This window comes from Symsagittifera roscoffensis, chromosome 7, assembly GCF_963678635.1.
Source record: "Symsagittifera roscoffensis chromosome 7, txSymRosc1.1, whole genome shotgun sequence".
Classification (NCBI taxonomy): domain Eukaryota; kingdom Metazoa; phylum Xenacoelomorpha; order Acoela; family Convolutidae; genus Symsagittifera; species Symsagittifera roscoffensis.
Window position 1 is genome coordinate 1,296,414 of NC_087068.1, and position 22,440 is coordinate 1,318,853.

The window sequence follows — 22,440 nt, forward strand, 5'->3', positions numbered from 1 at the left end:
ATCGGAATGAATATGGACTTAATCCCTTCACATTTCATCATACTCTCACCATGGCGATATTTTTGGTGCTTAATTGACTTCATGCTTGAACTTGAGCGCGTCCAAATTCACTTGAACCCACATACTGTCTGTCAAAACTGTAGAAGCATTTAGACTTATGTCTGAGGCCCAAGTCAAGAAGTATTATTTTCCAATAGGCCTATTTATCACTAATAAGTCTCGCTGCCAAAACCTCTGCTTCGAAGTTGCTAAGAAAACGACCGATGGTAATCGACGGGAAGTGTATTGTCGCTACCTTTCCTATGTCTTTTTCTCTCACTTTTTTTAGATGATCGTCTACATTTTTTGACTGGCGCCTTTGTTATTCCATTTGAAAAATTTTACTGTTTCCCAAAATTTAAACGATTGTTTTGGTCTCCGTTTGTATAACATAACCAGTGCGTTTTACTCAAGCATTTGGTTGTCCCATCGATCAGAAAATCGTCTACATAAACAAAAAACTACCCCATGCAATTTCAGTTATTAGATTTTATAAAGAATGGGGAATACTTCGCCATATATTTGTTTGGTTGTTGCGAGTAAAGTTAATTTCTTAATGTCTGGTACCAATTCTGAGCGGCGCTAATTAAGCGTAAGCTGCTACCAGGAGCTTCCAGCCATGCTTTTTTGGTATTTGAGCGTCTGCTGGTGGCTGTAAAAAACATCGCGTTTGATCCTACGCGATTGGAGAAATGCTGTCATTGGTTCCCATTCCATTTGTTTTTGATGCACAGTACTGAAAAAGCTTGCTGCTTTTGACGCCGTTGGGACAAAGTTTTCAGTGAGAAGGCTCTGCTCGATTCCACACCTCGAGTTCCTGTATCTTTAACTGTAAGAATATGTCTTGGTTTTTCTTTCACTCTAGTATCCCCTCTACTTCGGTACGATTCATTAAGTTTGGTAACAATCAAGATTAGGATGTCACTAGGGTATCGTTGATGAATTCTTGTTTTGTATGAAAGGTTCTTCAGACGTCCCATCCCCATAAAATTCGTAGAGACCATTTTATCCACGGGGGAAAGGACCAAAACAAGAGCTGTACAGCTCATCACGGCGAACAGAGATCGTTTGCTTATCACTCATTCCATTTAGGGACTTTGATGCCTCGCTGCCCCTATAATTGTTTTGGGCTACTTTTACCGTTTCGCTTTACTGTTTCGTCATTTTATCCCTCAATAGATCACTAACTTTTTCCACTTCACTTCGTTCTTGCATTTACATAATTGCTTCTTTTACCCTACTCGCACTGATTTCAGCTTTCCTACCTAGTAACTCCTCTTCCTATCTACTCCGCTGCTGGAATCTGCTTTGCTGGATCAAAAATCACTGGAGTAAATTCAATTCCGCCCCATCATGGATTTTTAGCAAGCTCTTTGTTTGCAAAATGAATTTATACTCTTCTGCTGTTTCCTCGCGCATGAGAGAGTATTCGCCGTAAACACGCAACTTCGTCTCGCCCTTCTTTCTTCTTCCAAGCTTCTGCGTTTCCTGATTTTTGCTTCTTTCTTTTTTCAGTTTTTTCATTGTCTCCTTTTTTTCTTCTTCGATTGGTTCTTCGTTCACACTTACTTCTCTAGATAAACTTTTATATAAGTTTTAAGATCCACAAATAAACAATTTCTAATAAATTCTTCGACACATCAAACTCTTTTGATTACTATTCGCGATTAACTCAGTTTCGTCAATTTTTTTGTTTCATTTTTACTTCGTTCACACACTTGTTTGTTTTAAATGACCTCTCGCTGTTTGATTCAGATAGATGAATCATCATTTTTTGTACATCTTGACAAACTATAGGTAATAATTCTGAACGACTTTTCTTTTCGTTTTTTTTTCCAGCTTTGCATTATGTAACCGTACTGTCTATTCGACATACGTTTAGTCGACTCATTCTGTTTGAACTCATTTTATTTAATGTTTTGATACACTTACTTCAAATTATTTCTCCACAGTTCTCCACACACCCCTCTTTCTATTTCCTTTTTTTGTTATTAATTTTTTAAGTTTTCTCTTTTTCTGCTTCCTTATTTTCAAAAACGCTCTCCTCGTCATCACTACAATCTTTTGAGGGTTTTTCGTTTCCAGGTTTAATACCTAGAACGTCAGCTAGGCGTTTCCCATGTCTACAATTGAAAGTCTCATCTAAAAAAAATCTCCCACTCAGTCTATGTTTCAGGTCTTGTCTCCTTTTTTAAATGCAAATTTTTTTTCAATTTTATTCGTTACGAAGAATTTTCATAATTTTTAAATTCTTCGAAATGTTTTTTCAGGGCTTTAACTTCTGTCTTTTTGACATTGTCAAATCTTGAGGCATTTTTTTCTGTGTCAATTGATTGTTTGCATTCTAATGATAAAGTCTCTGACATCAGGACAGTCCATTAACTCCCAATATAGGTTTCGTTGTAACTAGTTCATGAGCTACTTTAACTAACTGTAACAGGTCCCGAAAGTTATTCTTTCGCAATTTGGTTAGAATCTTTTGTATATATCTGTACTGTGTTTTAGCTCCAAATAAAAATGGGGCCTAACTGCTTTAGTTTTCACGTGGCATCCAATGGTTGACATCATTATGGGCTTTCCATGATAGTTACTGGTCTTTGTGTCCGACCACTCTTTATGTTCCTAACCGAAAAATTTCATCAATTAAGTGAAGTAATAACAATTTGTTATTTAGTTTTAGGGTCTACAAGTTCTGTCAAGTCAATTGCCACTGATTCATTGTTTTGTTTACTTTTTGGTGTTATACAAATTTTTGACTTTACCCACTCTTCAGGTTTCTTTTAAAGTGGTGCAAACTGCTAATAAAATTTAATCACCTCATCAAATTTTTTTCAAGTTTTTCTCTACACCTGAGCCTTCATTAAAAAATCTTCTTTTTTTGGCTGGTATGATTTTCTTCACTAATGATTCTTTCTTATATAAAAAGTGTCTCATCCGTTCATCTTATTCGTTGTCTCATTCTCAGTGTTTGATCATGTTTTTTTATTTTTACCGATTCGATGGCCGAGTGTATATATTGATACTTAAAAGGTTTTTTTTGGAGTCATCCTCAGAATATTTGGAAACTCTAAAGTGATCTCCAAGTTTTCGATCGCTTAATTCCGAGAAGTAAAAGTATCCAATTCTTGTTCAGTATGTAATGCATCTGTATAATGCTTATGCAAGCAAAAAAAACGACATCACTTCCATTACTTGAGTTTTTTGCGACCCATGTTGTGATTTTGCGCGATCCATGTTGCGACTTTGCGCGATGCATGTTGCGGCGACTTTGCTCGACCCATGTTGCGACTTTGCGCTACCCAAATTAGCTATCTTGCGATTCTGCGCGACCCATGTTGCGACATTGCGCGACCCAAATTGACTATGTTGCAACTTTTTGCTACTCAAGTCTCTTGCGGGATGATGAAATTTTGGTTACAGAAAGACCAGTTCGGCTACCCATTTCGGTCGCAACATGAGTCGCGGACCTCGACTCAGGGTTTTTGTTCATAACCTTATCCAATGGTCTATACCTCGACTTGAAGCAATATATCCCGTTCTTCCTCTCAGATTAAATCCTCTGATGAACTGGGGGCTATCCACGCCAATGAATGTTGTTTTTGAATATGATTTCTGATTATCATTTAGTGTAAGCCGTCTTAAAATTTCTTCTAGTATAGCGGATCCATTCTGTTCTCTGATCATTTTTTTCTCGCGCTGTTTTGAGTTTGTTTTAATCTTGCTTGCTTCGTCCCAGTTGATCTTTCTAAAAGAAGTATGCAAAAATAGTCGTTCATTGCCATATCAGCTTCTTTCCCTTAACTTCGATATCTTTTCATCCTACTGATGTATTCATTTTAACATGATTCCGGTCATTTCTGACATCTCGATATGATTGAGTAAACTTTCAAAAAAGGATTTTGTGTCAAACTTTCTTCTAAATCTTATGAATTTTATCAACACCGTTCCTTGGTCTTTATCCATTATAACTTCAATCTGGTTAAACTCCAGGTTTGTAGTTCTACTGATGTTCCCAAGCGTATTTTGCATTCCTATCGGAGTTTGATTGAATTCACCCCACCACTTCTGCAATATGCTTCCACATCTAGTGAGTTTTAAAAATCGTTTCTTCAATATCTTGGGTTTTCTCGTTTCATTTATTTTGTTGTTCTAACTTTTCTAGTTCTTTCCTCTTTTCCCCAATTTTAGACGTTGTTTCTTTGTCTTCCTGTCCCCGAGTTTTCTGTGGCTCCCACAGTGGTTTGTTTTTCCTTCGAAGTTTTTAATTTTGCACTTTTTCCAATATTTCCCGTTTAAACCATTTTTATCGTAAATTTATTACGAGGACTAAGTGTGCACTGAATAGGCGCACAATTTTCCGTCTGCTTGTTCCCGGATTCCAGAGACAAGTCTCTAAACATGTTAAATTTGTGTCGAAACTATCAAAGAAATCGAAAGAACAAATAAGAACAAAGCGAGCGTCCCTGTTGCAGAATCCGCTTAGATTTCCCAAAAAAAACACAGCTTGGCCTCGTAATAATTTTATTTTTTATTTTTGATATGATCCATTTCTGAAGTATGTTAATGCAGAAAAATAACTTCAAAAATGTAAATTGCGAGGAAAAATTTCAAAAAATTGTTTAAACTAGGTTATTGAGAATATAGAAATCAGCTATCCAGTTGCAATTGATGCCATTAACAGAGACACGGGTATAATTCCAGTTTTCATTTTTTCTTAGGAGCGTTCTCTGCAACATTGTTTCGAACATTCGAGAAATTCGCTGCATTCAGGTGTGTTTTAGTTGTTGTTTTTTTTTCCAGTCAAAACCAGGTACCACAAGTAAGTTTTAAAAAATGTGTCGATTTATATATCATATAAAAGCCCTTTAGGTCGTGTTTTGAAAGCAAGTAGAAAAAAACTGAAAAAAATCTGTGTCAACAAAAACAGGATTGAACTTTTTGCTTTTTGGACTAATTTTGAGCTAAAAAGGTCGTTTTTTTTTGTCTTTTCTACAAAAACTGTTTTCTTACTGGTCTATTTGACTATGGCTGTCGATTAAACCAAATTCTATTTGTTTTATTCAGATCTTTTTTCACACCACCCAGAAAAAGCGACACTAATTTGACAAATCAAGTTTTGTATTTTTTCAGGACTATGGTAGGAACATTCTTTCTTTAATAATCTTTGGTATTCTTATTTTAAAAAATAAAAACGCATGAAGAAACTTCTTAAATGGTAAACTGTTTTTACATGGTGTACTTAAAAAATGCCGAAAAAATAACATAATCGTTTCATTCAAATGACTAGTTTCATGCAATTATATGTTAAATATGATTTTTAATTATTTTGCAACTGACCGAGTTTCGCCAAAACTTGGAATTTCAGGTTTTATTTTCACACAGTTGTGACTTTTATCTGAAACATTAGGAAAGTGACCCTACATCGAAAAGGGTCAAAATCAATCCAGCCAAAATCAATCCAACCGGAAGAAGCCAATTTGAGGAAACTCAATGAAATTGAAAGCCTAAAATTCTCAATAACGAGCTTGAAAACGTATCTGCATCCTTCGTATTGATATTTATGGCATGAAAAACAATCTTGTTTCAATTGTATGCTGCTCCTGTAGAATATTTTTCGATCGGTAAATTAAATCGAATAGTCAAGGAATGTATCAATTTTTTTTGCATTCTCCTTGAACCCTAAAAAGGCTCAACTATTAAATTAAATTTTTAAATCGGCCAAGTTCGGCCAAATGTCTCGAAAATAGCAATACTTTTTTTGAATTGTTGCGACGATGCTTCTCAAAACAATTCCAAATTAGTTGAACTCGTCTTGAAACATATATCGAGCACATCACCAAACTTCAGAAATGTTCTTGTTACTTTTAATCTGTCATCATTTAAACGCCTCGTTTTGGCATTTGGAGTTCATGTGACAAAATTTAACCAAACATTTGAGGAATAAACATCATATTTATAACTAATTAGACGCAAGGTCAACCCCAAGTCTACTGATTTCAAACTAGATTTAATTAATCTTCAGTTAAGTTTGCAAAATAAATAACTTTGATAGAGCGGGCATTTTGCTAACTGTGGCAAAAAGTCAAAACTGACTTGAACTCTAAAATTCGGAAACTAAAAATTACCAATAATAATTAAACGGGCTAATTAATTAATATGAAAATGCTCCGGATGTTGGTGCTATTGCTTGTGGCTATGGCGATGGAGTCACGTGCCGATGTTCTGGACCAGTTGGGGTCTGATGTCAACAAGGATGGGCTGAATATGGATGTTTTGAAATACCTAGACGGGCTTCTTGAATCGTTTTCTTTTGGTAAGACCATTTATGTTGAAAAAAAAACTTTTATTTAATTCGGGAAAAAATGAAAAATCGATGTTTCCTAAAAAAATGAAAAAATGCATGTTTACATGTTCAATAACTGATCATTTTGAAGCTCATTTGCCTGAGCTTTTTTAAGGACTTGAGGAGCGGCGGTGAACTTACCACGTTCTCCGTCACTCAGTCGAGGCTTAGATAATATCTCTGCCGAATTATTACAGAAAAACTGAGTAATCCTTAAGCTGGGACACGAAAGCGACACAATGAAGAGCTCTTCGAGATAGTTCCAAAAAGGCCGTTTTTTCAGTAGTTTTAGGAATTTTTCTAAAAGTTGAGTTTTATTGCCGATTAAAAGTGTATTGGAAGTATAATAATCAAAAGGTACTTTCTTCGCTATGCTAAGCTGTTGAATTATTATTTTATAGTGGCGGACATTCGCTGCTGTAGGGGGTTGTTATAGAAATCCAAAACACTTTTTTACAAAAGGTTTGCGAAGTATTTGTGTGAGATTTCTTTGTCTAGACGAAAAGGAAGATAAAGAAACATCAGACAGTGTAGACCGCCTGAAGAAACTAGTTCGCGATGCCCTCTTTCTGGGACTGGACAACCTGGAGCAGCAGCTGGAGTCCACTAGAGAGTTGTCACGTGACCCGGACACTAAGAGAAACGTGACGGAGTTGATCACCTCTAAAGGGTACAGCTGTGAGGACCACATTGCACAGACACAGGATGGCTACTTGCTCAGTCTGCAGAGAGTCGGTCAGCTAACCACTCACTTTTCTTTCATCTTTTCAAACGCAACTTCAACTCATTTATATTTATAAAGAATACGTGTAATGTCGAGGACCTGGTTTTATGCTCAGACATTCATAGTCCCAATGAATACAGATAGGAAACCGAAAAAAAACATGGGCACAACGTGTTTCAACTCCCAATATAGTCGTTAAAGGCTGAACTTTTGCGAACAACGTGATCCGAAAAATTCGGGAAATTAAAAAAATAATTTATAAAGCGAGGCAACATTTTTCACAATTTTTACTCAACTGTAACATTGACGAGTAGCAAAAAAAAGTTCGATAGTCCATATTTGGGCAAACTCTAGTATGAAAAAGAGTGCAAAACCCGTGACTAAATGAACAACATGTTATTTTTCCGCCTCTCAAATAAATTTCAAAACACTTCATTGCTCTCCAGGTCCAAACAGCACTCATGGACAACAGTTCCTGAACAAGACTAAACCAGTGGTGCTGCTGCAACATGGTCTGCTGGATGCGAGCACCACCTGGGTCATTAACCAGGCCGACAACTCCCTCGGATTCATGCTGGCAGATGCCGGATTCGATGTGTGGATGTCCAACAGCAGGGGAAACACGTGAGTCAGCCCCGTCACCTGATCCGAGCAGACAAAATGCCTCCTTCACAGGGACGGATTTAGATTCGAGCCCCTGGCCACACAAAGGGTCTCCCTTTGGTGCTGTTTTAAGACCTCCATTTTTGAATGGATGACCCTGAAGTTTTTCTGGTGCCATTGAACTAATTTTGAGTGGGGGATTTTTTTTTAAATCCATCCCCCCTCTCTCGAGAAAATCCTAGATCCGCTATACAATACAATCCCCAAACTATGGTCCATACAATTGATAGGGCTAGAAAATTGTATGAAATCTCTGTGGTTCGCATTTTTTTCACTTCGCATTTTTTTTTGAGTTCAATAAGTGGAATTGTTTAAGGAGCCTTTTCGCCGTCGACCCGGGCAGTCATTATTCTTGTAAAACTTAAAGACCCATCCTATTTGATAGTCAGTACAAACTACGCACATTACCGTTAAACTTCAAAAAATTTTAAAATAAACAGGATCTTCCGCTTTTTCGAAATATTTTGGCAAGAAATTGCAATGTTTGCGCGAGTTACTAACAAAAAACCGATCGAGGCTTCTATAAGTGATATAATAGGTAATATGAGGAAACATGTTTGTCTTCTTATAGATACAGCCACGCAAACGTGAACATGAATTCGAGGCGTCGCAAATTCTGGGACTTCTCGTGGGACGAAATGGCCAAATACGACTTGCCAGCTGTGTTGGATTACGTGACAGAGGAAACAAATGTCTCCTCCATCTACTACGTGGGCCACTCCCAGGGCACTCTGATGGCATTCACTGGCTTCAGCCAGAACCACACTCTGGCCAACAAGGTCAAGCACATCTTCGCACTCGCTCCCATTAGTCACGCAGGGCACCTCAAAGGTAGGTATACTTAAGAGAAGTATCCACATTTCTTTTTTATTTGGAAAAAAATATGAAATCAAATTCTCACCACCCAATTAGTCTTCTCTTTGATACTATTTTCTGAGATAATTTTTCATTATCGGTTTATTTTATCATAATTTTGTTGTTAGAATTAGGGTTATATAAGCATTCATGGAGTGTTCGGATAACCATATTACGTTTTTACCTGAAAAATCTTTAAAAAATCATTAAAGAAAAAGTAGCCTGTCATTCAAAGCCGCTTCCATGTTAATTCTACTATATTGCAGGTCCCGTGCGGCTGGTAGTGCCGTTCCACGGCATATTGTACGACTTCCTGAATCTAGCAGGCATAGACGAGGTCCTGCCTAGCAACATCATCACAGAGGACATAGGGAGGACATTGTGTGGCACTATCCCACTCGTGTGTGAACTGCTCACTTTCAGCTTCGCAGGGGTGGACTTCTTCGCATTCAACAAATCAAGAGCAGATGTCTTCTTCTCTCACTTCCCCGCCGGTGAGTCATCTGTCTTTCCACAGAGTTTATCGGTTTACTGCTTCGGATGAGAGATGTCGTACATGCCGAAAAAACCTTGTAGAAGACCACCGAGTTTTTGCAGTCAAAATCTTTCATTGGAAAACTCTGGGTCTCAGCAAAACCCTCACATTAGTTTCTTCTAAGCGACAAAGCATGAAGGAAAAAGTTGAAAATTGATTTTTAAAAAAAAACATTTTTTGTGTGATCTCACCCTAACAAAATAATAGCTTGTCTATCAAAAACCAATTTAACCCTTGCTTGTTACTTGAGAACGAGGAAAAATTTCTCAAAAAAAGGAGTTGAACAACCAAAACGTTGGATATTTCCGCGTTCCTGAAAATTCAATATAAACTTTGTTTCCTTTTTTTTAACATAAAATAAACTTTACATAAACCTGGCATTATTATTATTAAAATACCAGACTCATGAAGGCCGAGCAACAGCAACTACGGATTGCAAGAATTTTATTGAAACGAGGAGTGAGCATAATCATGACATATATACGGGAAATCTTGATGATCGACTAATTTTGAAAAATATCAAGGAGTTGAGCGAGAGTAATAGGCCGACCGTCGTAGTCGCCACAGCCATTCAGCTCATAACGGACATTTTTGCCACTCAATTGGCCCTACCAACTAAGAAAAATTTAATTCGAACTGTACACTGCATTCCTAAGCAACAGAACAGGTTTTACCAGCCTCCCCAGCAATAAAAAAACTTCGAAAGACCCGAGCTAATTAAGAACTTTGTAAGATGTAACAGCGCACAAAATGATCACGGAAGAATTATTTTATTCGGCGACCCGGCAATGCTACGTGTGCTCGAAAAGTCAAAGTTTTGGTTGGCTGACAGAACTTTCAAAGTTACTCCTTAAATGTTGTATCAACTTTGCTCAATACATTTTAGTCTTTCACGAATAGCCCTCGCTCGCATACATGGCTTCTTACCAAAAAAAAACAAAAAAACATACTACTGTTTGTTAGAAGCCCTAAAAAGCGTAGCCCCTGACAGTAGACCTGAAAAAAATTGCCAGATTTTGAGCATGCCGCTCTTCACACGTTTCGAAAAAAATTCCAAAGTCCAAGCTGTCTGGATGTTTTTTTTTTCATCTGGATTTAAAAAATGTTTGTTTGAGTACGAAAAACAATTTGCGGTTGAAAGAAAAAACACAAAAAAATGTTTGGGGGCAATTTAAAAAAACATTTTGTTGTCGCCTTCAAAAAAATTGCTAGTCATACAATTTCCATATATAGAAATTGTATGATTAGCATTTTTTTTTTGACAAGTTTTTTTTATTCAGTTCGATACACTGAGTTTTATGCCAAAACAAGAATTCTTCGAAAATTCGATGACACCATTTTAACAAAATGTATGAAATTTGTATGATTAGTCTTTTTTCATCGACTTAGTTTATGGAATTGTATGACTGGCATTTTTGGTCTATGGAGGTCAACAGCTACTCAGAACGGTTTTGATGCACTTAGAATTCTCATTCAATACATACCGTTTGAGTTCTCATTGAATTTGCAATTATATTTTTTGCTTAGATTAATTTATTATTGCGCAGGTTGTAATATTATCATTCCCCTCCCCTAGAGTACCTTCCCGCGTCCAGTTATTATCAATTATATGAAGATTAGACATCGGACTTTTTAAACTTGAAAAAAAGCTAAACAAAATTGCCTAAAAATTTATTATCTCTTTTTTAGGCAATTTTGTTTAGCTTTTTTTCAAGTTTAAAAAGTCCGATTTCTAATCTTCATAAAATTGATAATAACTGGACGCGGGAAAGTATTCTAGGGGAGGGGCACGATAATATTACGTCCTGCGCAATAATAAATTAATTTAAGCAAATTGAATGAGAACTCAAACGGTATGTATTGAATGAGAATTCTAAGTGCATCAAAACCGTTCTGAGTAGCTGTTACATAATTGTTCATCTGGGTGACAGGAACCTCTCTGCGGGACATCAACCACTGGGCCCAGCTGATCCAGAGTGGAGACACCCAGATGTACGACTTCGGCTGGCACGACAACCAGAAACACTACGGACAACACGAGGCTCCCATCTACAACATCACAGGTACACCAGCACAACAGTGCAACACACACTTTCACTTTGTAGATTATGTTCATGCATTTGTTTTTCTCGCAAGTAAAAGTAAAGAAACTGAATCTTTTTTTTTGCATTTCTTTCTTTTGACACTTTTTTGCCTGTTCTCTTTTAGCAGTTATTAAAGACAAGGAGCCGAGCTTTTCTGCCATTTCAGTAGGAAAGAATCTAAGCAAAAGCATCAGTTTAAAAGGATATCTGCCCTAAAATATCACGAATTAACGTTCACTCAGGTAGTTTCAGAAAAACATTAAAACATGTTTTTCTTTCTCGGCAATTTAGTTTTCAGTTGGGCGCTTTCTGACTCAGGCTTGTTCATTGCGGATATAACTGCGCCATGTAGTAGGGAGGCCGTTAGCTTGTTGGTGTTACTCTCGTAGGTCTGGACATCCCGGTGTCTCTCTTCTCCGGCGGGCGAGACTGGCTGGCAGATCCGAGAGACGTGGACAAACTGCGACAGGACATTAACCACACGATAGTCTACGACAACACCCTCGACAGGTCAGATTACAATGACATGTCACAACATACTCTGTTTGTTTTCTAGAACAACAAGGGAGAAATAATATAAGTGAAGCATTCTCACACTTCGCTTAGATACTTTTTTAATATGCCTCGTCTTTAAACCGTTACACTTCTAAACCAGGAAGCCAGGAAAACCTTTTAACGATAGTATCTAGAATCACTCCTACAAAGATTAAACTCATCAACATGTGAATTATCCCATCCATTTAATTAATACTAGCATTGATATCGTACAAAATGGGGTTCAACACTCGATTCTAGTGTTAAAAATCTCGGAAACTGGCTGCGGTGTTTTGAAAAACAAGTGTACTACGGTTTTAAACAAACCAACCGAAGTAAACACCAACCAAAAGTTCGCAGAGTACATGACGCAGCCGATAAACTACGTCATATGAATAAAAATTGCATGATTTTTATATCTAATACATAATTGTTACATAACTTTTATGAAACAGTTACGTATTTTCGGTTGGCTCTATACCACATAAATAAATGTTCTGCTAACTTTATTTAGATACGCTGAATATAACGCTAGCTAGGAATACAGGGTCTTTTCTACTTTCTGATTTATAATAAAATTTGAATTTGCTGAGAAAAATTTTATCAAATAGAAAGTTTTGGGTTTTGAAAACCAATTTGAAGCTTTTTATATCGCCAATTTGAAAAAAGCGGAGAAACTTTGTATTGGGTGTTTTTTAAATTTTTTAAAGTATTCACCCAAACTCAGGTACCACATACAATCATCGGAATAGGTCAGTTTTCATATCATATTAAAACTCTTTTATTCGTGATTTGAATGATTCTAAAAAAATTCAAAAAATTGAGAAAAACCTGTGTGAAATTTTTGATTTTTGGACATATTTCGAGAGAATATGGTCAGCGTGCCTGCTTACGATAGCTTATTTAGGTTTTATTTCAGCCGTGAAAACTTCGTTTTACTCTAGCGAAATTAATTTTTGGAGTTTTTAGCGCCATTTTAGGAATCAAAATTTTCAAAAAATCGAAAAAAAGTTCTGCAAAAAATTGGAAAAAATTTGCGAAACTTTCTTACGTTTTCTAAACGTTTTTTCAGTCGTTTTCTAGAAATATTGTTTTCCAATAGGCCTGTTTGACTATGACTTTCAAATATGCTTAAATTCTTTTTTCTACACAGAAAGAAGGACACTAAATTGAAAAAGTATAAATTTTTTTAAAAACTATGTTTGTATTAGTCTGTGCTATTTACACAGTAACCGGCTATGCAGTTAAGACTAAATTTTCCAGCTCTCGAAAAAAGACGTATGGTATTGATCCAAAAATTTTTGGATTGGTAAACGATTATGGTTGCTTTACACTAAAATACGAATAACATTGACGCTCAAATGATACTTGATAATTTCAATGCGCGAATAAATCATGTGTAGCAAGTTATCCGCACTCAAAATTTTTCTTAGTTTTACATAATTGAATTGAGGCTATAACTTTAATTGTTATAGAATTACCAGACCTTTTACCAGACTCGATAAACAATTATGATTGACAGATGTATTGACGTCTTTTAGTCTGGTTAAAGACAATGTATTCAGGGTTTCTCAGTGAAGTTTTGCTTGTTCTAACCGCTTCCTTTTCGATTGTGCAACTGATTTAAGTTTATCTTAATTGAATTATTGAATTGTGGTCTGGTAAAAGACCTAGATCCTTCTGGAATATTCCATTCACTGCTGTTAAGCTGTGAAAAAAGGGGGGTTACATAAAAGAGCTTTGTCTGTGGCCAACAAGCTACTTTCTGCTATTTTTAAGTAGCAGCCAATATGTTTACTATTAATAACTCTTCAATTAACTTATGTTGTGAATAGCTCCCATCTTTTTTTAAAGTAAGTACAAAAAGTGTTCTGTTTCAATTTGAACTCATACAACCCCATCTATGTGCACATATCTGATTGCAGGTTCGACCACATGGACTTCGTGTGGGGCACTACGGCCAAGGACAGAGTGTACAAGGAGATCATTCTGCAGATCAGGGAGTCTGAAAGGGAGCAGAGAGACCGGCACAGGGGGAGGAACAAGCGACACCCGAAGAACCACGAATCCTAACCGATCCCAAGTGACGACAAAGAGCTATAGTTTAGAGATGAGAGATGGCAAAGTGAATTGTTTCAAAATAGGCCAACAATACTCATTTATCACTTCTAATATTCAATCAAGCTCAGACGTGAATCTAAATTTTAAACCATCTCCAGAAATAACCTTCAACTAGGGTATTGGTAACATGTATGCGATTAAACATTTGCCGCAAATAAAGGAAACTTAAAATTGAAAAAATTATGTAAAATTAAAATCAACTCACAGCATTTTTGAGTAGAAAAATCATCGGTTAATGGATGTTCGTGTTGTTTTGACATTCAACTTCTCGTACGGTTTTTATGTCTGCAAGAAAGAGTTGGAAATCTCATCAAGTTCTTATATCAACCAAAAAAGAATTCGAAATCGTATAAAAATAATACAGGAATCTTTAAAACTGCTTTCACATTTTTTATTCCATTTTTTTGGAGAAAAGCTTCGAAAGTCATCAAACTAATTTAAAAAAAAACTGATTATTTTTTTTGGAAATTAGGAACCAAAATTCTACCCCGAAAAAAGTCCTTTGGGCTTTTTTGAGTTAATCAAGAATAACGCTAAAACTACGAAACTAATTGATGGCAAAATTATATAAAAAAAAACCTCTGACACAGTTCAACAAAGCTCTTAGAAAATAAAATTTCAAAAAACTGTATAATATCAAACGTTTTTTTGAAGCAAAATTGTTACATCAGAATTTATTTTTCAATTAACCTCAATCTCTAAGTTAAGTTGCCCTAATTTCTCCCAGATGTACACAATTGATTAGATTGTCGTGTGAACAGAAAAAAGAGCAGCTGAAAGTATTAAATACGACTAAACATTAGGAATTATTGTTCCGACTTTCGATACGAAAGTAACGGAATATTTGTGCTCGGGGTGGGTTTTTTTTCTTCAGACAAATTTCGACTTTTTAACTAGCCATTTTTGACGGAATTTTTTTATATCATTCAAAAGGTATTGTTGTCCTGAGCTTAAATTTGAAAAGATATTTCCCCTGTGATCATTTTTTGTAAAGTTATGAGGGTTTAAAGATTGCCATTTTGGCCATTTTGACCAATTTGGGACAATTAACGCGCAATATAATTCGCGCTATTAACGCGTAAGCGGATATTTAATCCGTCTTATAAATCATTCCAAATTGGTTGAACGAAGCTTAATTGCCATAATTGATTTGTTACAAGGAACGAAATCTATCTTTTTGTACTTTATATGGCGTGTGGGGGGATGATTTTCATAAAAAAATTTCAAATTAAAAAAAAAATTCATTTTATTTTATTTCATTTATTTTTTTTATGTATTACTGCTGCTCAATAAACCTTAAAAGGCAGTCGGAACATTCAGGGCTTCGCCCTGATACGAGCAGTCTTGCCTATCTTTTCATAAACATTTTCATTGAGAGAAAGAACCAATTTACAAGTTGTTCAGCTCCTAACGGAGAACCGCTTACTATTTCACGCATACTCTTGGATTTTTTTCTGATTTGAGTCAGGTTGTTTCAACCTCAAACAAGGAGCAGGAATCATTAACTACTGATTTTGGCTAAAGCGGGAAGTCGTGGCTAATGACCATCGCCCTTGAATGTTTGTGTACTCAACTTTCATATCAAGTTCATCCATGCACATTTTTATTTCATTTCTTAACTTGCAGTCATGGAAATTATTTAACCATTGAACAAACTTGTACTGCGCATAACTTAACACTGAACACACATTACCCGAACACAGTCGGTTGTTGAACAGGGATGAATCAGATATTAACTAATTTTGTAGCAATAAAACTGAATCGCAGCAAAATTTGTTTACACGCGCTCTTCACAATCAATATTGAAGAATTTCTTTCACGTCCTGCCGCAGTTAGTTTCAAGTGACGAAGGAAATGATCAATTCAACGCTAAAATAAACCGCTTTTTAACGTCAAAGGGGGTTTTCTTCAATTTTATGGTGGGTATTCACAAGTACCAAAATGATAAATCAGTCCCATTTGTACCAAAATAAAAAATCACTCGCGTTAGTACCAAAAATATTCAATTGGCCTAAGACTATTAATCCGACTACTTTAAGCTCTTGGTTTAAGGCCGCGATAACCGGCTCTAATTTTCGTATAGAGTCCTACCCTCTGGGTGGCGTGTCACGGAGCCGAATACCCGGATAGCCGAAAAATAAATTCGTTCCCTGCTTTGGTTGTTGAAGAGTCAAATCCCTGTAGTAGTCGGACTTTTGCTGTGAAAATAAATTTCCTCTGCTTTGGCTGTTGAAGAGTCAAATCCCTGTAGTAGTCGGACTTTTGCTGTTAATTAATTCAATGAGAGTAAAAGTATTAGCCAATCAAATCTCTTAAAAACGTTCGGAATTTTGTTAGTTATAACAGGCTGCAAAATTTTTTGTCCAATCAAAATGCGCCTCAATTTGGTGAACAGTTTTGTGATTTAATTTAAATAAAACCGGAGGTATTTAGTTTTTTCGGCTATCCGGGAGTGCGGCTCCGTGGGTACGCACCACCCTATGTTGGCAAGCTCGCAACACATTGGCGCGACTGCGGCGGTCACTATTCTGCTGTTAAGTTTTCTTCTGTTTGAACAGTAGAAAATTAATGTAATAATTCGTTGGCTCACAATTCGACCAATCAGAAATCGAGTTGAATAATTTTGGTACAAATGGGACAGATTTTTCATTTTGGTACAAATGACCGTTGGTACAAATGGGACGTCACCAATTTTATATTGATCCTGATCTTTTCATTACTTCGAATGGTAACTTCCCAAATGGCATAATTCCCAAATGGCATAAAGATGGAAACTTTTCCCAAATGGCATAAATTTCAAGTTTTCATTGTAGTTTAAACATTTTGTATAAAATTCTAATTCTAACATTTTGTCAGGAACGAAAGCATGTGAACAAGATTTGGAATTAATTGCTTCCAAACAAATTTACGCAACAAATTGTCAAAAAAGTCGACCACAAGAAGCTTATTAATAACCGCAAGCTTATGCTTCTTGCTTTTGATGAAAAAAACTCTACAACTTTTGGAAGATAAAATGTCAATCAACATATGGATTGACAATTTGACTTTTTCCACATTTTTCACGAAAAAATTGATCTCGATTTTTTCAATGCAACAGTTGCATTCAATTTATGCCATTTGGGAAATTTTTTAATTTTATGCCTTTTGGGAATTATGCCATTTGAGACGTAATCCTTCGAATATTCTAGCCGTAGTTTTTACTTCATCTGGTATTCAAAACACAAAATATTTTTTAAGATTTTCATGATTTTATCGGTGTGTTTTAAACCATTTAATAAAATAGTTTCGATTAGCAATCTCAATAGTTTCTTCAGATAAAGTTTGACATAACTCCATTTATCCTCCACATACGATGAATCCGAAGACAACCACCATCAAAAAAGCTCATAAAAAATCTAAAAAAGGTTAGTTTGTAATGATTTGTTCCGCAACTTTCATCCCCCCACCTCAGATAATCGAACCTCTGTCGACCCCAAAGGTCCCCCTTCGTACCTTTTTGAGATATCCATTTTGGACTGGCCTACCCTGAAAAATTTCTAAGGACGCCTTTTGCGCCAAATTGTACCATTTCTATGGGATGCATGAGCCAAAAAAAACGGCATTTTTTGGTCGAAATTTTCTCAAAAAGCGCCCAAAAACGCCTTTTTTGACTCGTTTCTTCAAAAATGTGCCTGTCAGCATTGACTGTTTGTTAAAATAAGGGCATTTAGAGTGATAGAGGAGAGCGCAGAAAATCAATTTGTTCTTCAATCAAAACAAAACGTCGGCAACATTACGAGGCCAAACTGTGCATTCTCTGCATTGTAAGCGGAATCCGCAACAAGCCAAAATCTGTTTTGTCGCGGAATCCGCAACTTTGCTACTTTTCTTTGATTTTCTATGCTGTTTTGGATTCCACAAACAATTACCTACTAAATCATTGTACCGCTAAAAATCGCTCCAAAAATAGGCGAATTTGCGGAATCCGCAACTGTATTTGCTGAATCCAGAACAGTTTGTGGAGTCCAAAAACTAATGATCGGGCAAAAAAATCCCAAAATAGGTCTCTGAGGAACGAAAAAAAATTTACATCACCTCGGAATTTTGCCGTGCGATCAAGTTGTAACTTTGCTTGAGGGCTGGGGACATGTTCACCTACTAGCGCAAAAACCATTTTTTCTATTCTAATATTTTCTATTCGAATATTCTAGCCGTAGTTTTTACTTCATCTGGTATTCAAAACACAAAATATTTTTTAAGATTTTCATGATTTTATCGGTGTGTTTTAAACCATTTAATAAAATAGTTTCGATTAGCAATCTCAATAGTTTCTTCAGATAAAGTTTGACATAACTCCATTTATCCTCCACATACGATGAATCCGAAGACAACCACCATCAAAAAAGCTCATAAAAAATCTAAAAAAGGTTAGTTTGTAATGATTTGTTCCGCAACTTTCATCCCCCCACCTCAGATAATCGAACCTCTGTCGACCCCAAAGGTCCCCCTTCGTACCTTTTTGAGATATCCATTTTGGACTGGCCTACCCTGAAAAATTTCTAAGGACGCCTTTTGCGCCAAATTGTACCATTTCTATGGGATGCATGAGCCAAAAAAAACGGCATTTTTTGGTCGAAATTTTCTCAAAAAGCGCCCAAAAACGCCTTTTTTGACTCGTTTCTTCAAAAATGTGCCTGTCAGCATTGACTGTTTGTTAAAATAAGGGCATTTAGAGTGATAGAGGAGAGCGCAGAAAATCAATTTGTTCTTCAATCAAAACAAAACGTCGGCAACATTACGAGGCCAAACTGTGCATTCTCTGCATTGTAAGCGGAATCCGCAACAAGCCAAAATCTGTTTTGTCGCGGAATCCGCAACTTTGCTACTTTTCTTTGATTTTCTATGCTGTTTTGGATTCCACAAACAATTACCTACTAAATCATTGTACCGCTAAAAATCGCTCCAAAAATAGGCGAATTTGCGGAATCCGCAACTGTATTTGCTGAATCCAGAACAGTTTGTGGAGTCCAAAAACTAATGATAAAACATTCGTATGGTTAAATTGAACTGTTGCAGAATCCGCAACTGTAAGTGGAATCCAAAAATTGTAAGTGGAATCCGCAGTTTGTAAGTAGAATCCGCAAATTGTAAGTGGAATCCGCAAATTGTTAGTGGAATGCGCATTTTGTTTGTGGATTCCATTTGCATATATGTTAATTTGTGGTAACGTTTCAATTTATGTCTTTTACTTACTACAATTCTTCACCAACAACGGTTCACAAACAATACATGACGTCTACCAGGGTCCGTACTTATATTGCATCCAGGGTCCGTACTTATGATGGTTATCCTTTTCAGAAATATTTATTTGAATTAGTTGTCTGGGCGGGCAAAAAAATCCCAAAATAGGTCTCTGAGGAACGAAAAAAAATTTACATCACCTCGGAATTTTGCCGTGCGATCAAGTTGTAACTTTGCTTGAGGGCTGGGGACATGTTCACCTACTAGCGCAAAAACCATTTTTTCTATTATAAGTTTTATTATAAGTTATTTGTATTTTTGTGTTTAATGTCAAAAACCATATCATCAAAACATTCAGAACAAGGATATAACATTAAAAATTGAACGATCGAACTAAACTGAAAAATCAAAACAGCCGTTTTCAATCAAATGTTTAAATTTTAAAAGGGTATATCCTAGAAATTACTTAAGTAATGGTTAAGGATTTCTTCGTGGATTCCACAAACGATGGTTAAGTATTTGTTCGTAATTTTCGGATTCGTTGTTCTAGCAAAAAATTCCCAAAATAGGTCTCTGAGGAACGAAAATAAATTTACATCCCCTTGTAATTTAGCCGTGCGATCAAGTTGTAACTTTGCTTGAGGGCATGGGACTTTTTCACCTACTAGTGCAAAAACCATTTTTTCTGTTATAAGTTTTGTACCCAAGTTATTTGTATTTTTGAGTCTAATGTCAAAAATCATATCATCAAAACATTCAGAACAATGAATTAGCATTAAAACGTGAATGATCGAACTATACTGAAAAATCCAAATAGCCGTTTTCAATCACGAATGTTTGAAAAAAGCTTTGAATGTTGGAAAAAAGCAGTATAATGTCGTGGGAGTTAAAGCCAGAAGTCAATTTTGTAAACTTACTCCAAACTTACCGCTTGCAGCTGGCGCTGATTATATGCATTGCGTATTGCTTGGTGTCTTTAAATCTGTTCGGGGCTTGCATTTGTCTAAAATGTCTGTTCATCAAAAATCGTATTTCAACAATATTAAAAAATTCTTAACCCACCAAAAAAGTTTTTTGCACATGCTCGGAAAATTCAAAATTTGGACGAATTAACATATTTCAAAGCCAACGACTTCTGTAAATATTTTTTCTTTGTAGGAGTTGCTCTGATGAAAAGTTTTCTTTCCCGGGATGTCTATAACCACTTTATCAATCTAGTTTTGGGCATTCGTCTTCTACTCGAATCTTCTAGAACTGAAGTTGAAAAAATTGCGACAATGAATGTCCGTTCCCTCAAACATTTGGCAAACCATTGCAGGCTTTTTGGCCAGCTTTTTATATTCTCTGCTATGAGCTTTGAATCACAAAATAGGCAACTTGCTGAATTCTTCACGGGCACGCATTCTCACTGTAATGTCATTTGCCGCAGATACATGAAGCAGCGGTTAGCTTCATCATTCAAAATAGAACGTGATGGGTTAACTGACTTACTTTCCGAATAGTTATGCATTGACCCACCTGAAAACGAAAAAACATTTTGCAGGGACATTCTGGAAACTGATTTTGTTCAGCGAGCTCAAAAAAAAATTTTCCGGGCTGCAGGATTTTCTCACGGAAATTTTTACAAATAATGTTCAACGCCATGTTACGCTCGTAATTCTGCAGGGCCAAACAGCTTTATCTCGTACAAACAAGGAATCAAACAATTATTTGGTCAAATTCAGTTTTTCATTCAATGCTTCCTGGTGAGTTATATGCTTGTGTCTCGAAAATAAAAATCACAGGTTCTATCGGCGAACTTGGCAGATATTTTTTTGTTGCTGAAAAATTCAAGGATGGGACATGATCAAAGCTGAAAACTTTTTAAAATGTTTTATATTGAAACTGCTAATGAATGTTTCATGTTCGAGTTGTGCAGTTTTTTTGATCATTTAACTTTTCATTTGATGATTCTGATTCATACGAGCAATTTCAAATGTTAACTGCGTATAAGTTTTTTAAGAGCTTAATATCAAGCAAGAAAAACAAATGAAAACTGAGTTATCATTTTTAATTTTTCTGAACATCAAGAAGAAGATTACAAGAAATGTCAGAAAAAAAGAATAAAAAGAACTTTTTTTGGCATTTTTCACAAGAATCCGACTACCGATCAAAAAACAAAAAATGTCTGTTTTGATAAAGAAAATCGACACAATTCTAGATCGGCCCCTGAGAGTATCAATTTTTATAAGGATAATTGAAAGTCTTTCAGTTTTTGTCGGCTGTTAAAGGATGTAAAATCGAATTTCATAACCAACCAACCTCCACTCCCCTCCCCAGCATTTCTTTCTTTAATTTCATTCCTGGCTAGAAACGGTTGTGACCATAGTTCGTTTTTATTAGATCACAGCTCCGTGTTAAAAATTTCTGTTTGAAACTGTGTCATATTTGAAACATGTCAGTTCAAGTTTCAGTCATGTCTGGAACATGCCAGTTCAATGTTTAGTCATGTGTGAATCATGTCAGTTCAAGATATAGTCATGTCTGGAACATGTCAGTTCAAGGTTTAGTCATGTCTGGAACATGTCAGTTCAAGATCTTGTCATGTCTGACGCATGTCTGACACATGTCTGGATCAAGGTCATGGAACAGCTGCAATATTTAAAAAGATCAGATATGATGCATATCTGGATCAGAAATGCCCATCGAAAAAATAGACATGGGTCAGAACTGCACAACATCTGAGTTCTATATGACTTAAAAACGGCCAGGCCTGAGTTTAGGGGAAAAATTAGGCACGGGTTGCTCCTACGTGAATCTTCCTACTAACAGTTACACTTTTAGATCGGCTTGAATCAACCCGAGTTGGTTAACAAAACTTAGGATAAGAACTGAAAAACTTTTCCGATTGATAATTGATATATCCAAAAAACGCGTTGGATAAAAAATTTGATTTTAATATAACAAGATAGATTGTGGTAGCTACCAGACTCCATTTTTTTTTACAAAACATCGATTTAGATTTGTTTTTATGGAGCCTTAGAAAGATCAATTGAAGGTTTTGAAACTATTTTCAAGTTAATTTTGTTCTTAAACTACTCCAAGACTCCAGCAAAAATTTGCACCAAAAAACCTCCATCGTTGTTACAACAATTTACAGTTACTTCAAAAGATTTTTTTTTACCGCAAACCATCATTTTCCGGGATTTTTTTGAGATTTTGCAACCTAAATGATCCCGCAGTTATAAGAATTAAATACAGACTATTGTTAAATTCTCATGCGAATTAGCAAAAACAAACTGGAAAGCTTACTATCGATTCATTACTTTTGCTTAAAAGTTTT

At 36.0% G+C, this 22,440-nt stretch overlaps 2 protein-coding genes across 2 annotated transcripts in view; both read left to right on the top strand.

The window, feature by feature from the left end:
• LOC134851326 (potassium voltage-gated channel subfamily H member 7-like) overlaps window positions 1–22,440 on the top strand; it is a 415,470-nt gene that overhangs the window by 124,106 nt on the left and 268,924 nt on the right. The gene's annotated exons all lie outside the window — the stretch shown is intronic.
• Window positions 5,973–14,175, top strand: LOC134851018 (lipase member J-like). Its single transcript, XM_063866896.1, has 8 exons — window positions 5,973–6,352; window positions 6,881–7,117; window positions 7,553–7,730; window positions 8,341–8,600; window positions 8,891–9,118; window positions 11,091–11,222; window positions 11,633–11,753; window positions 13,703–14,175. Exons 1-8 carry the CDS (start codon window positions 6,196–6,198, stop codon window positions 13,848–13,850), a joined length of 1,461 nt encoding a protein of 486 aa, XP_063722966.1. The 5' UTR covers window positions 5,973–6,195; the 3' UTR covers window positions 13,851–14,175.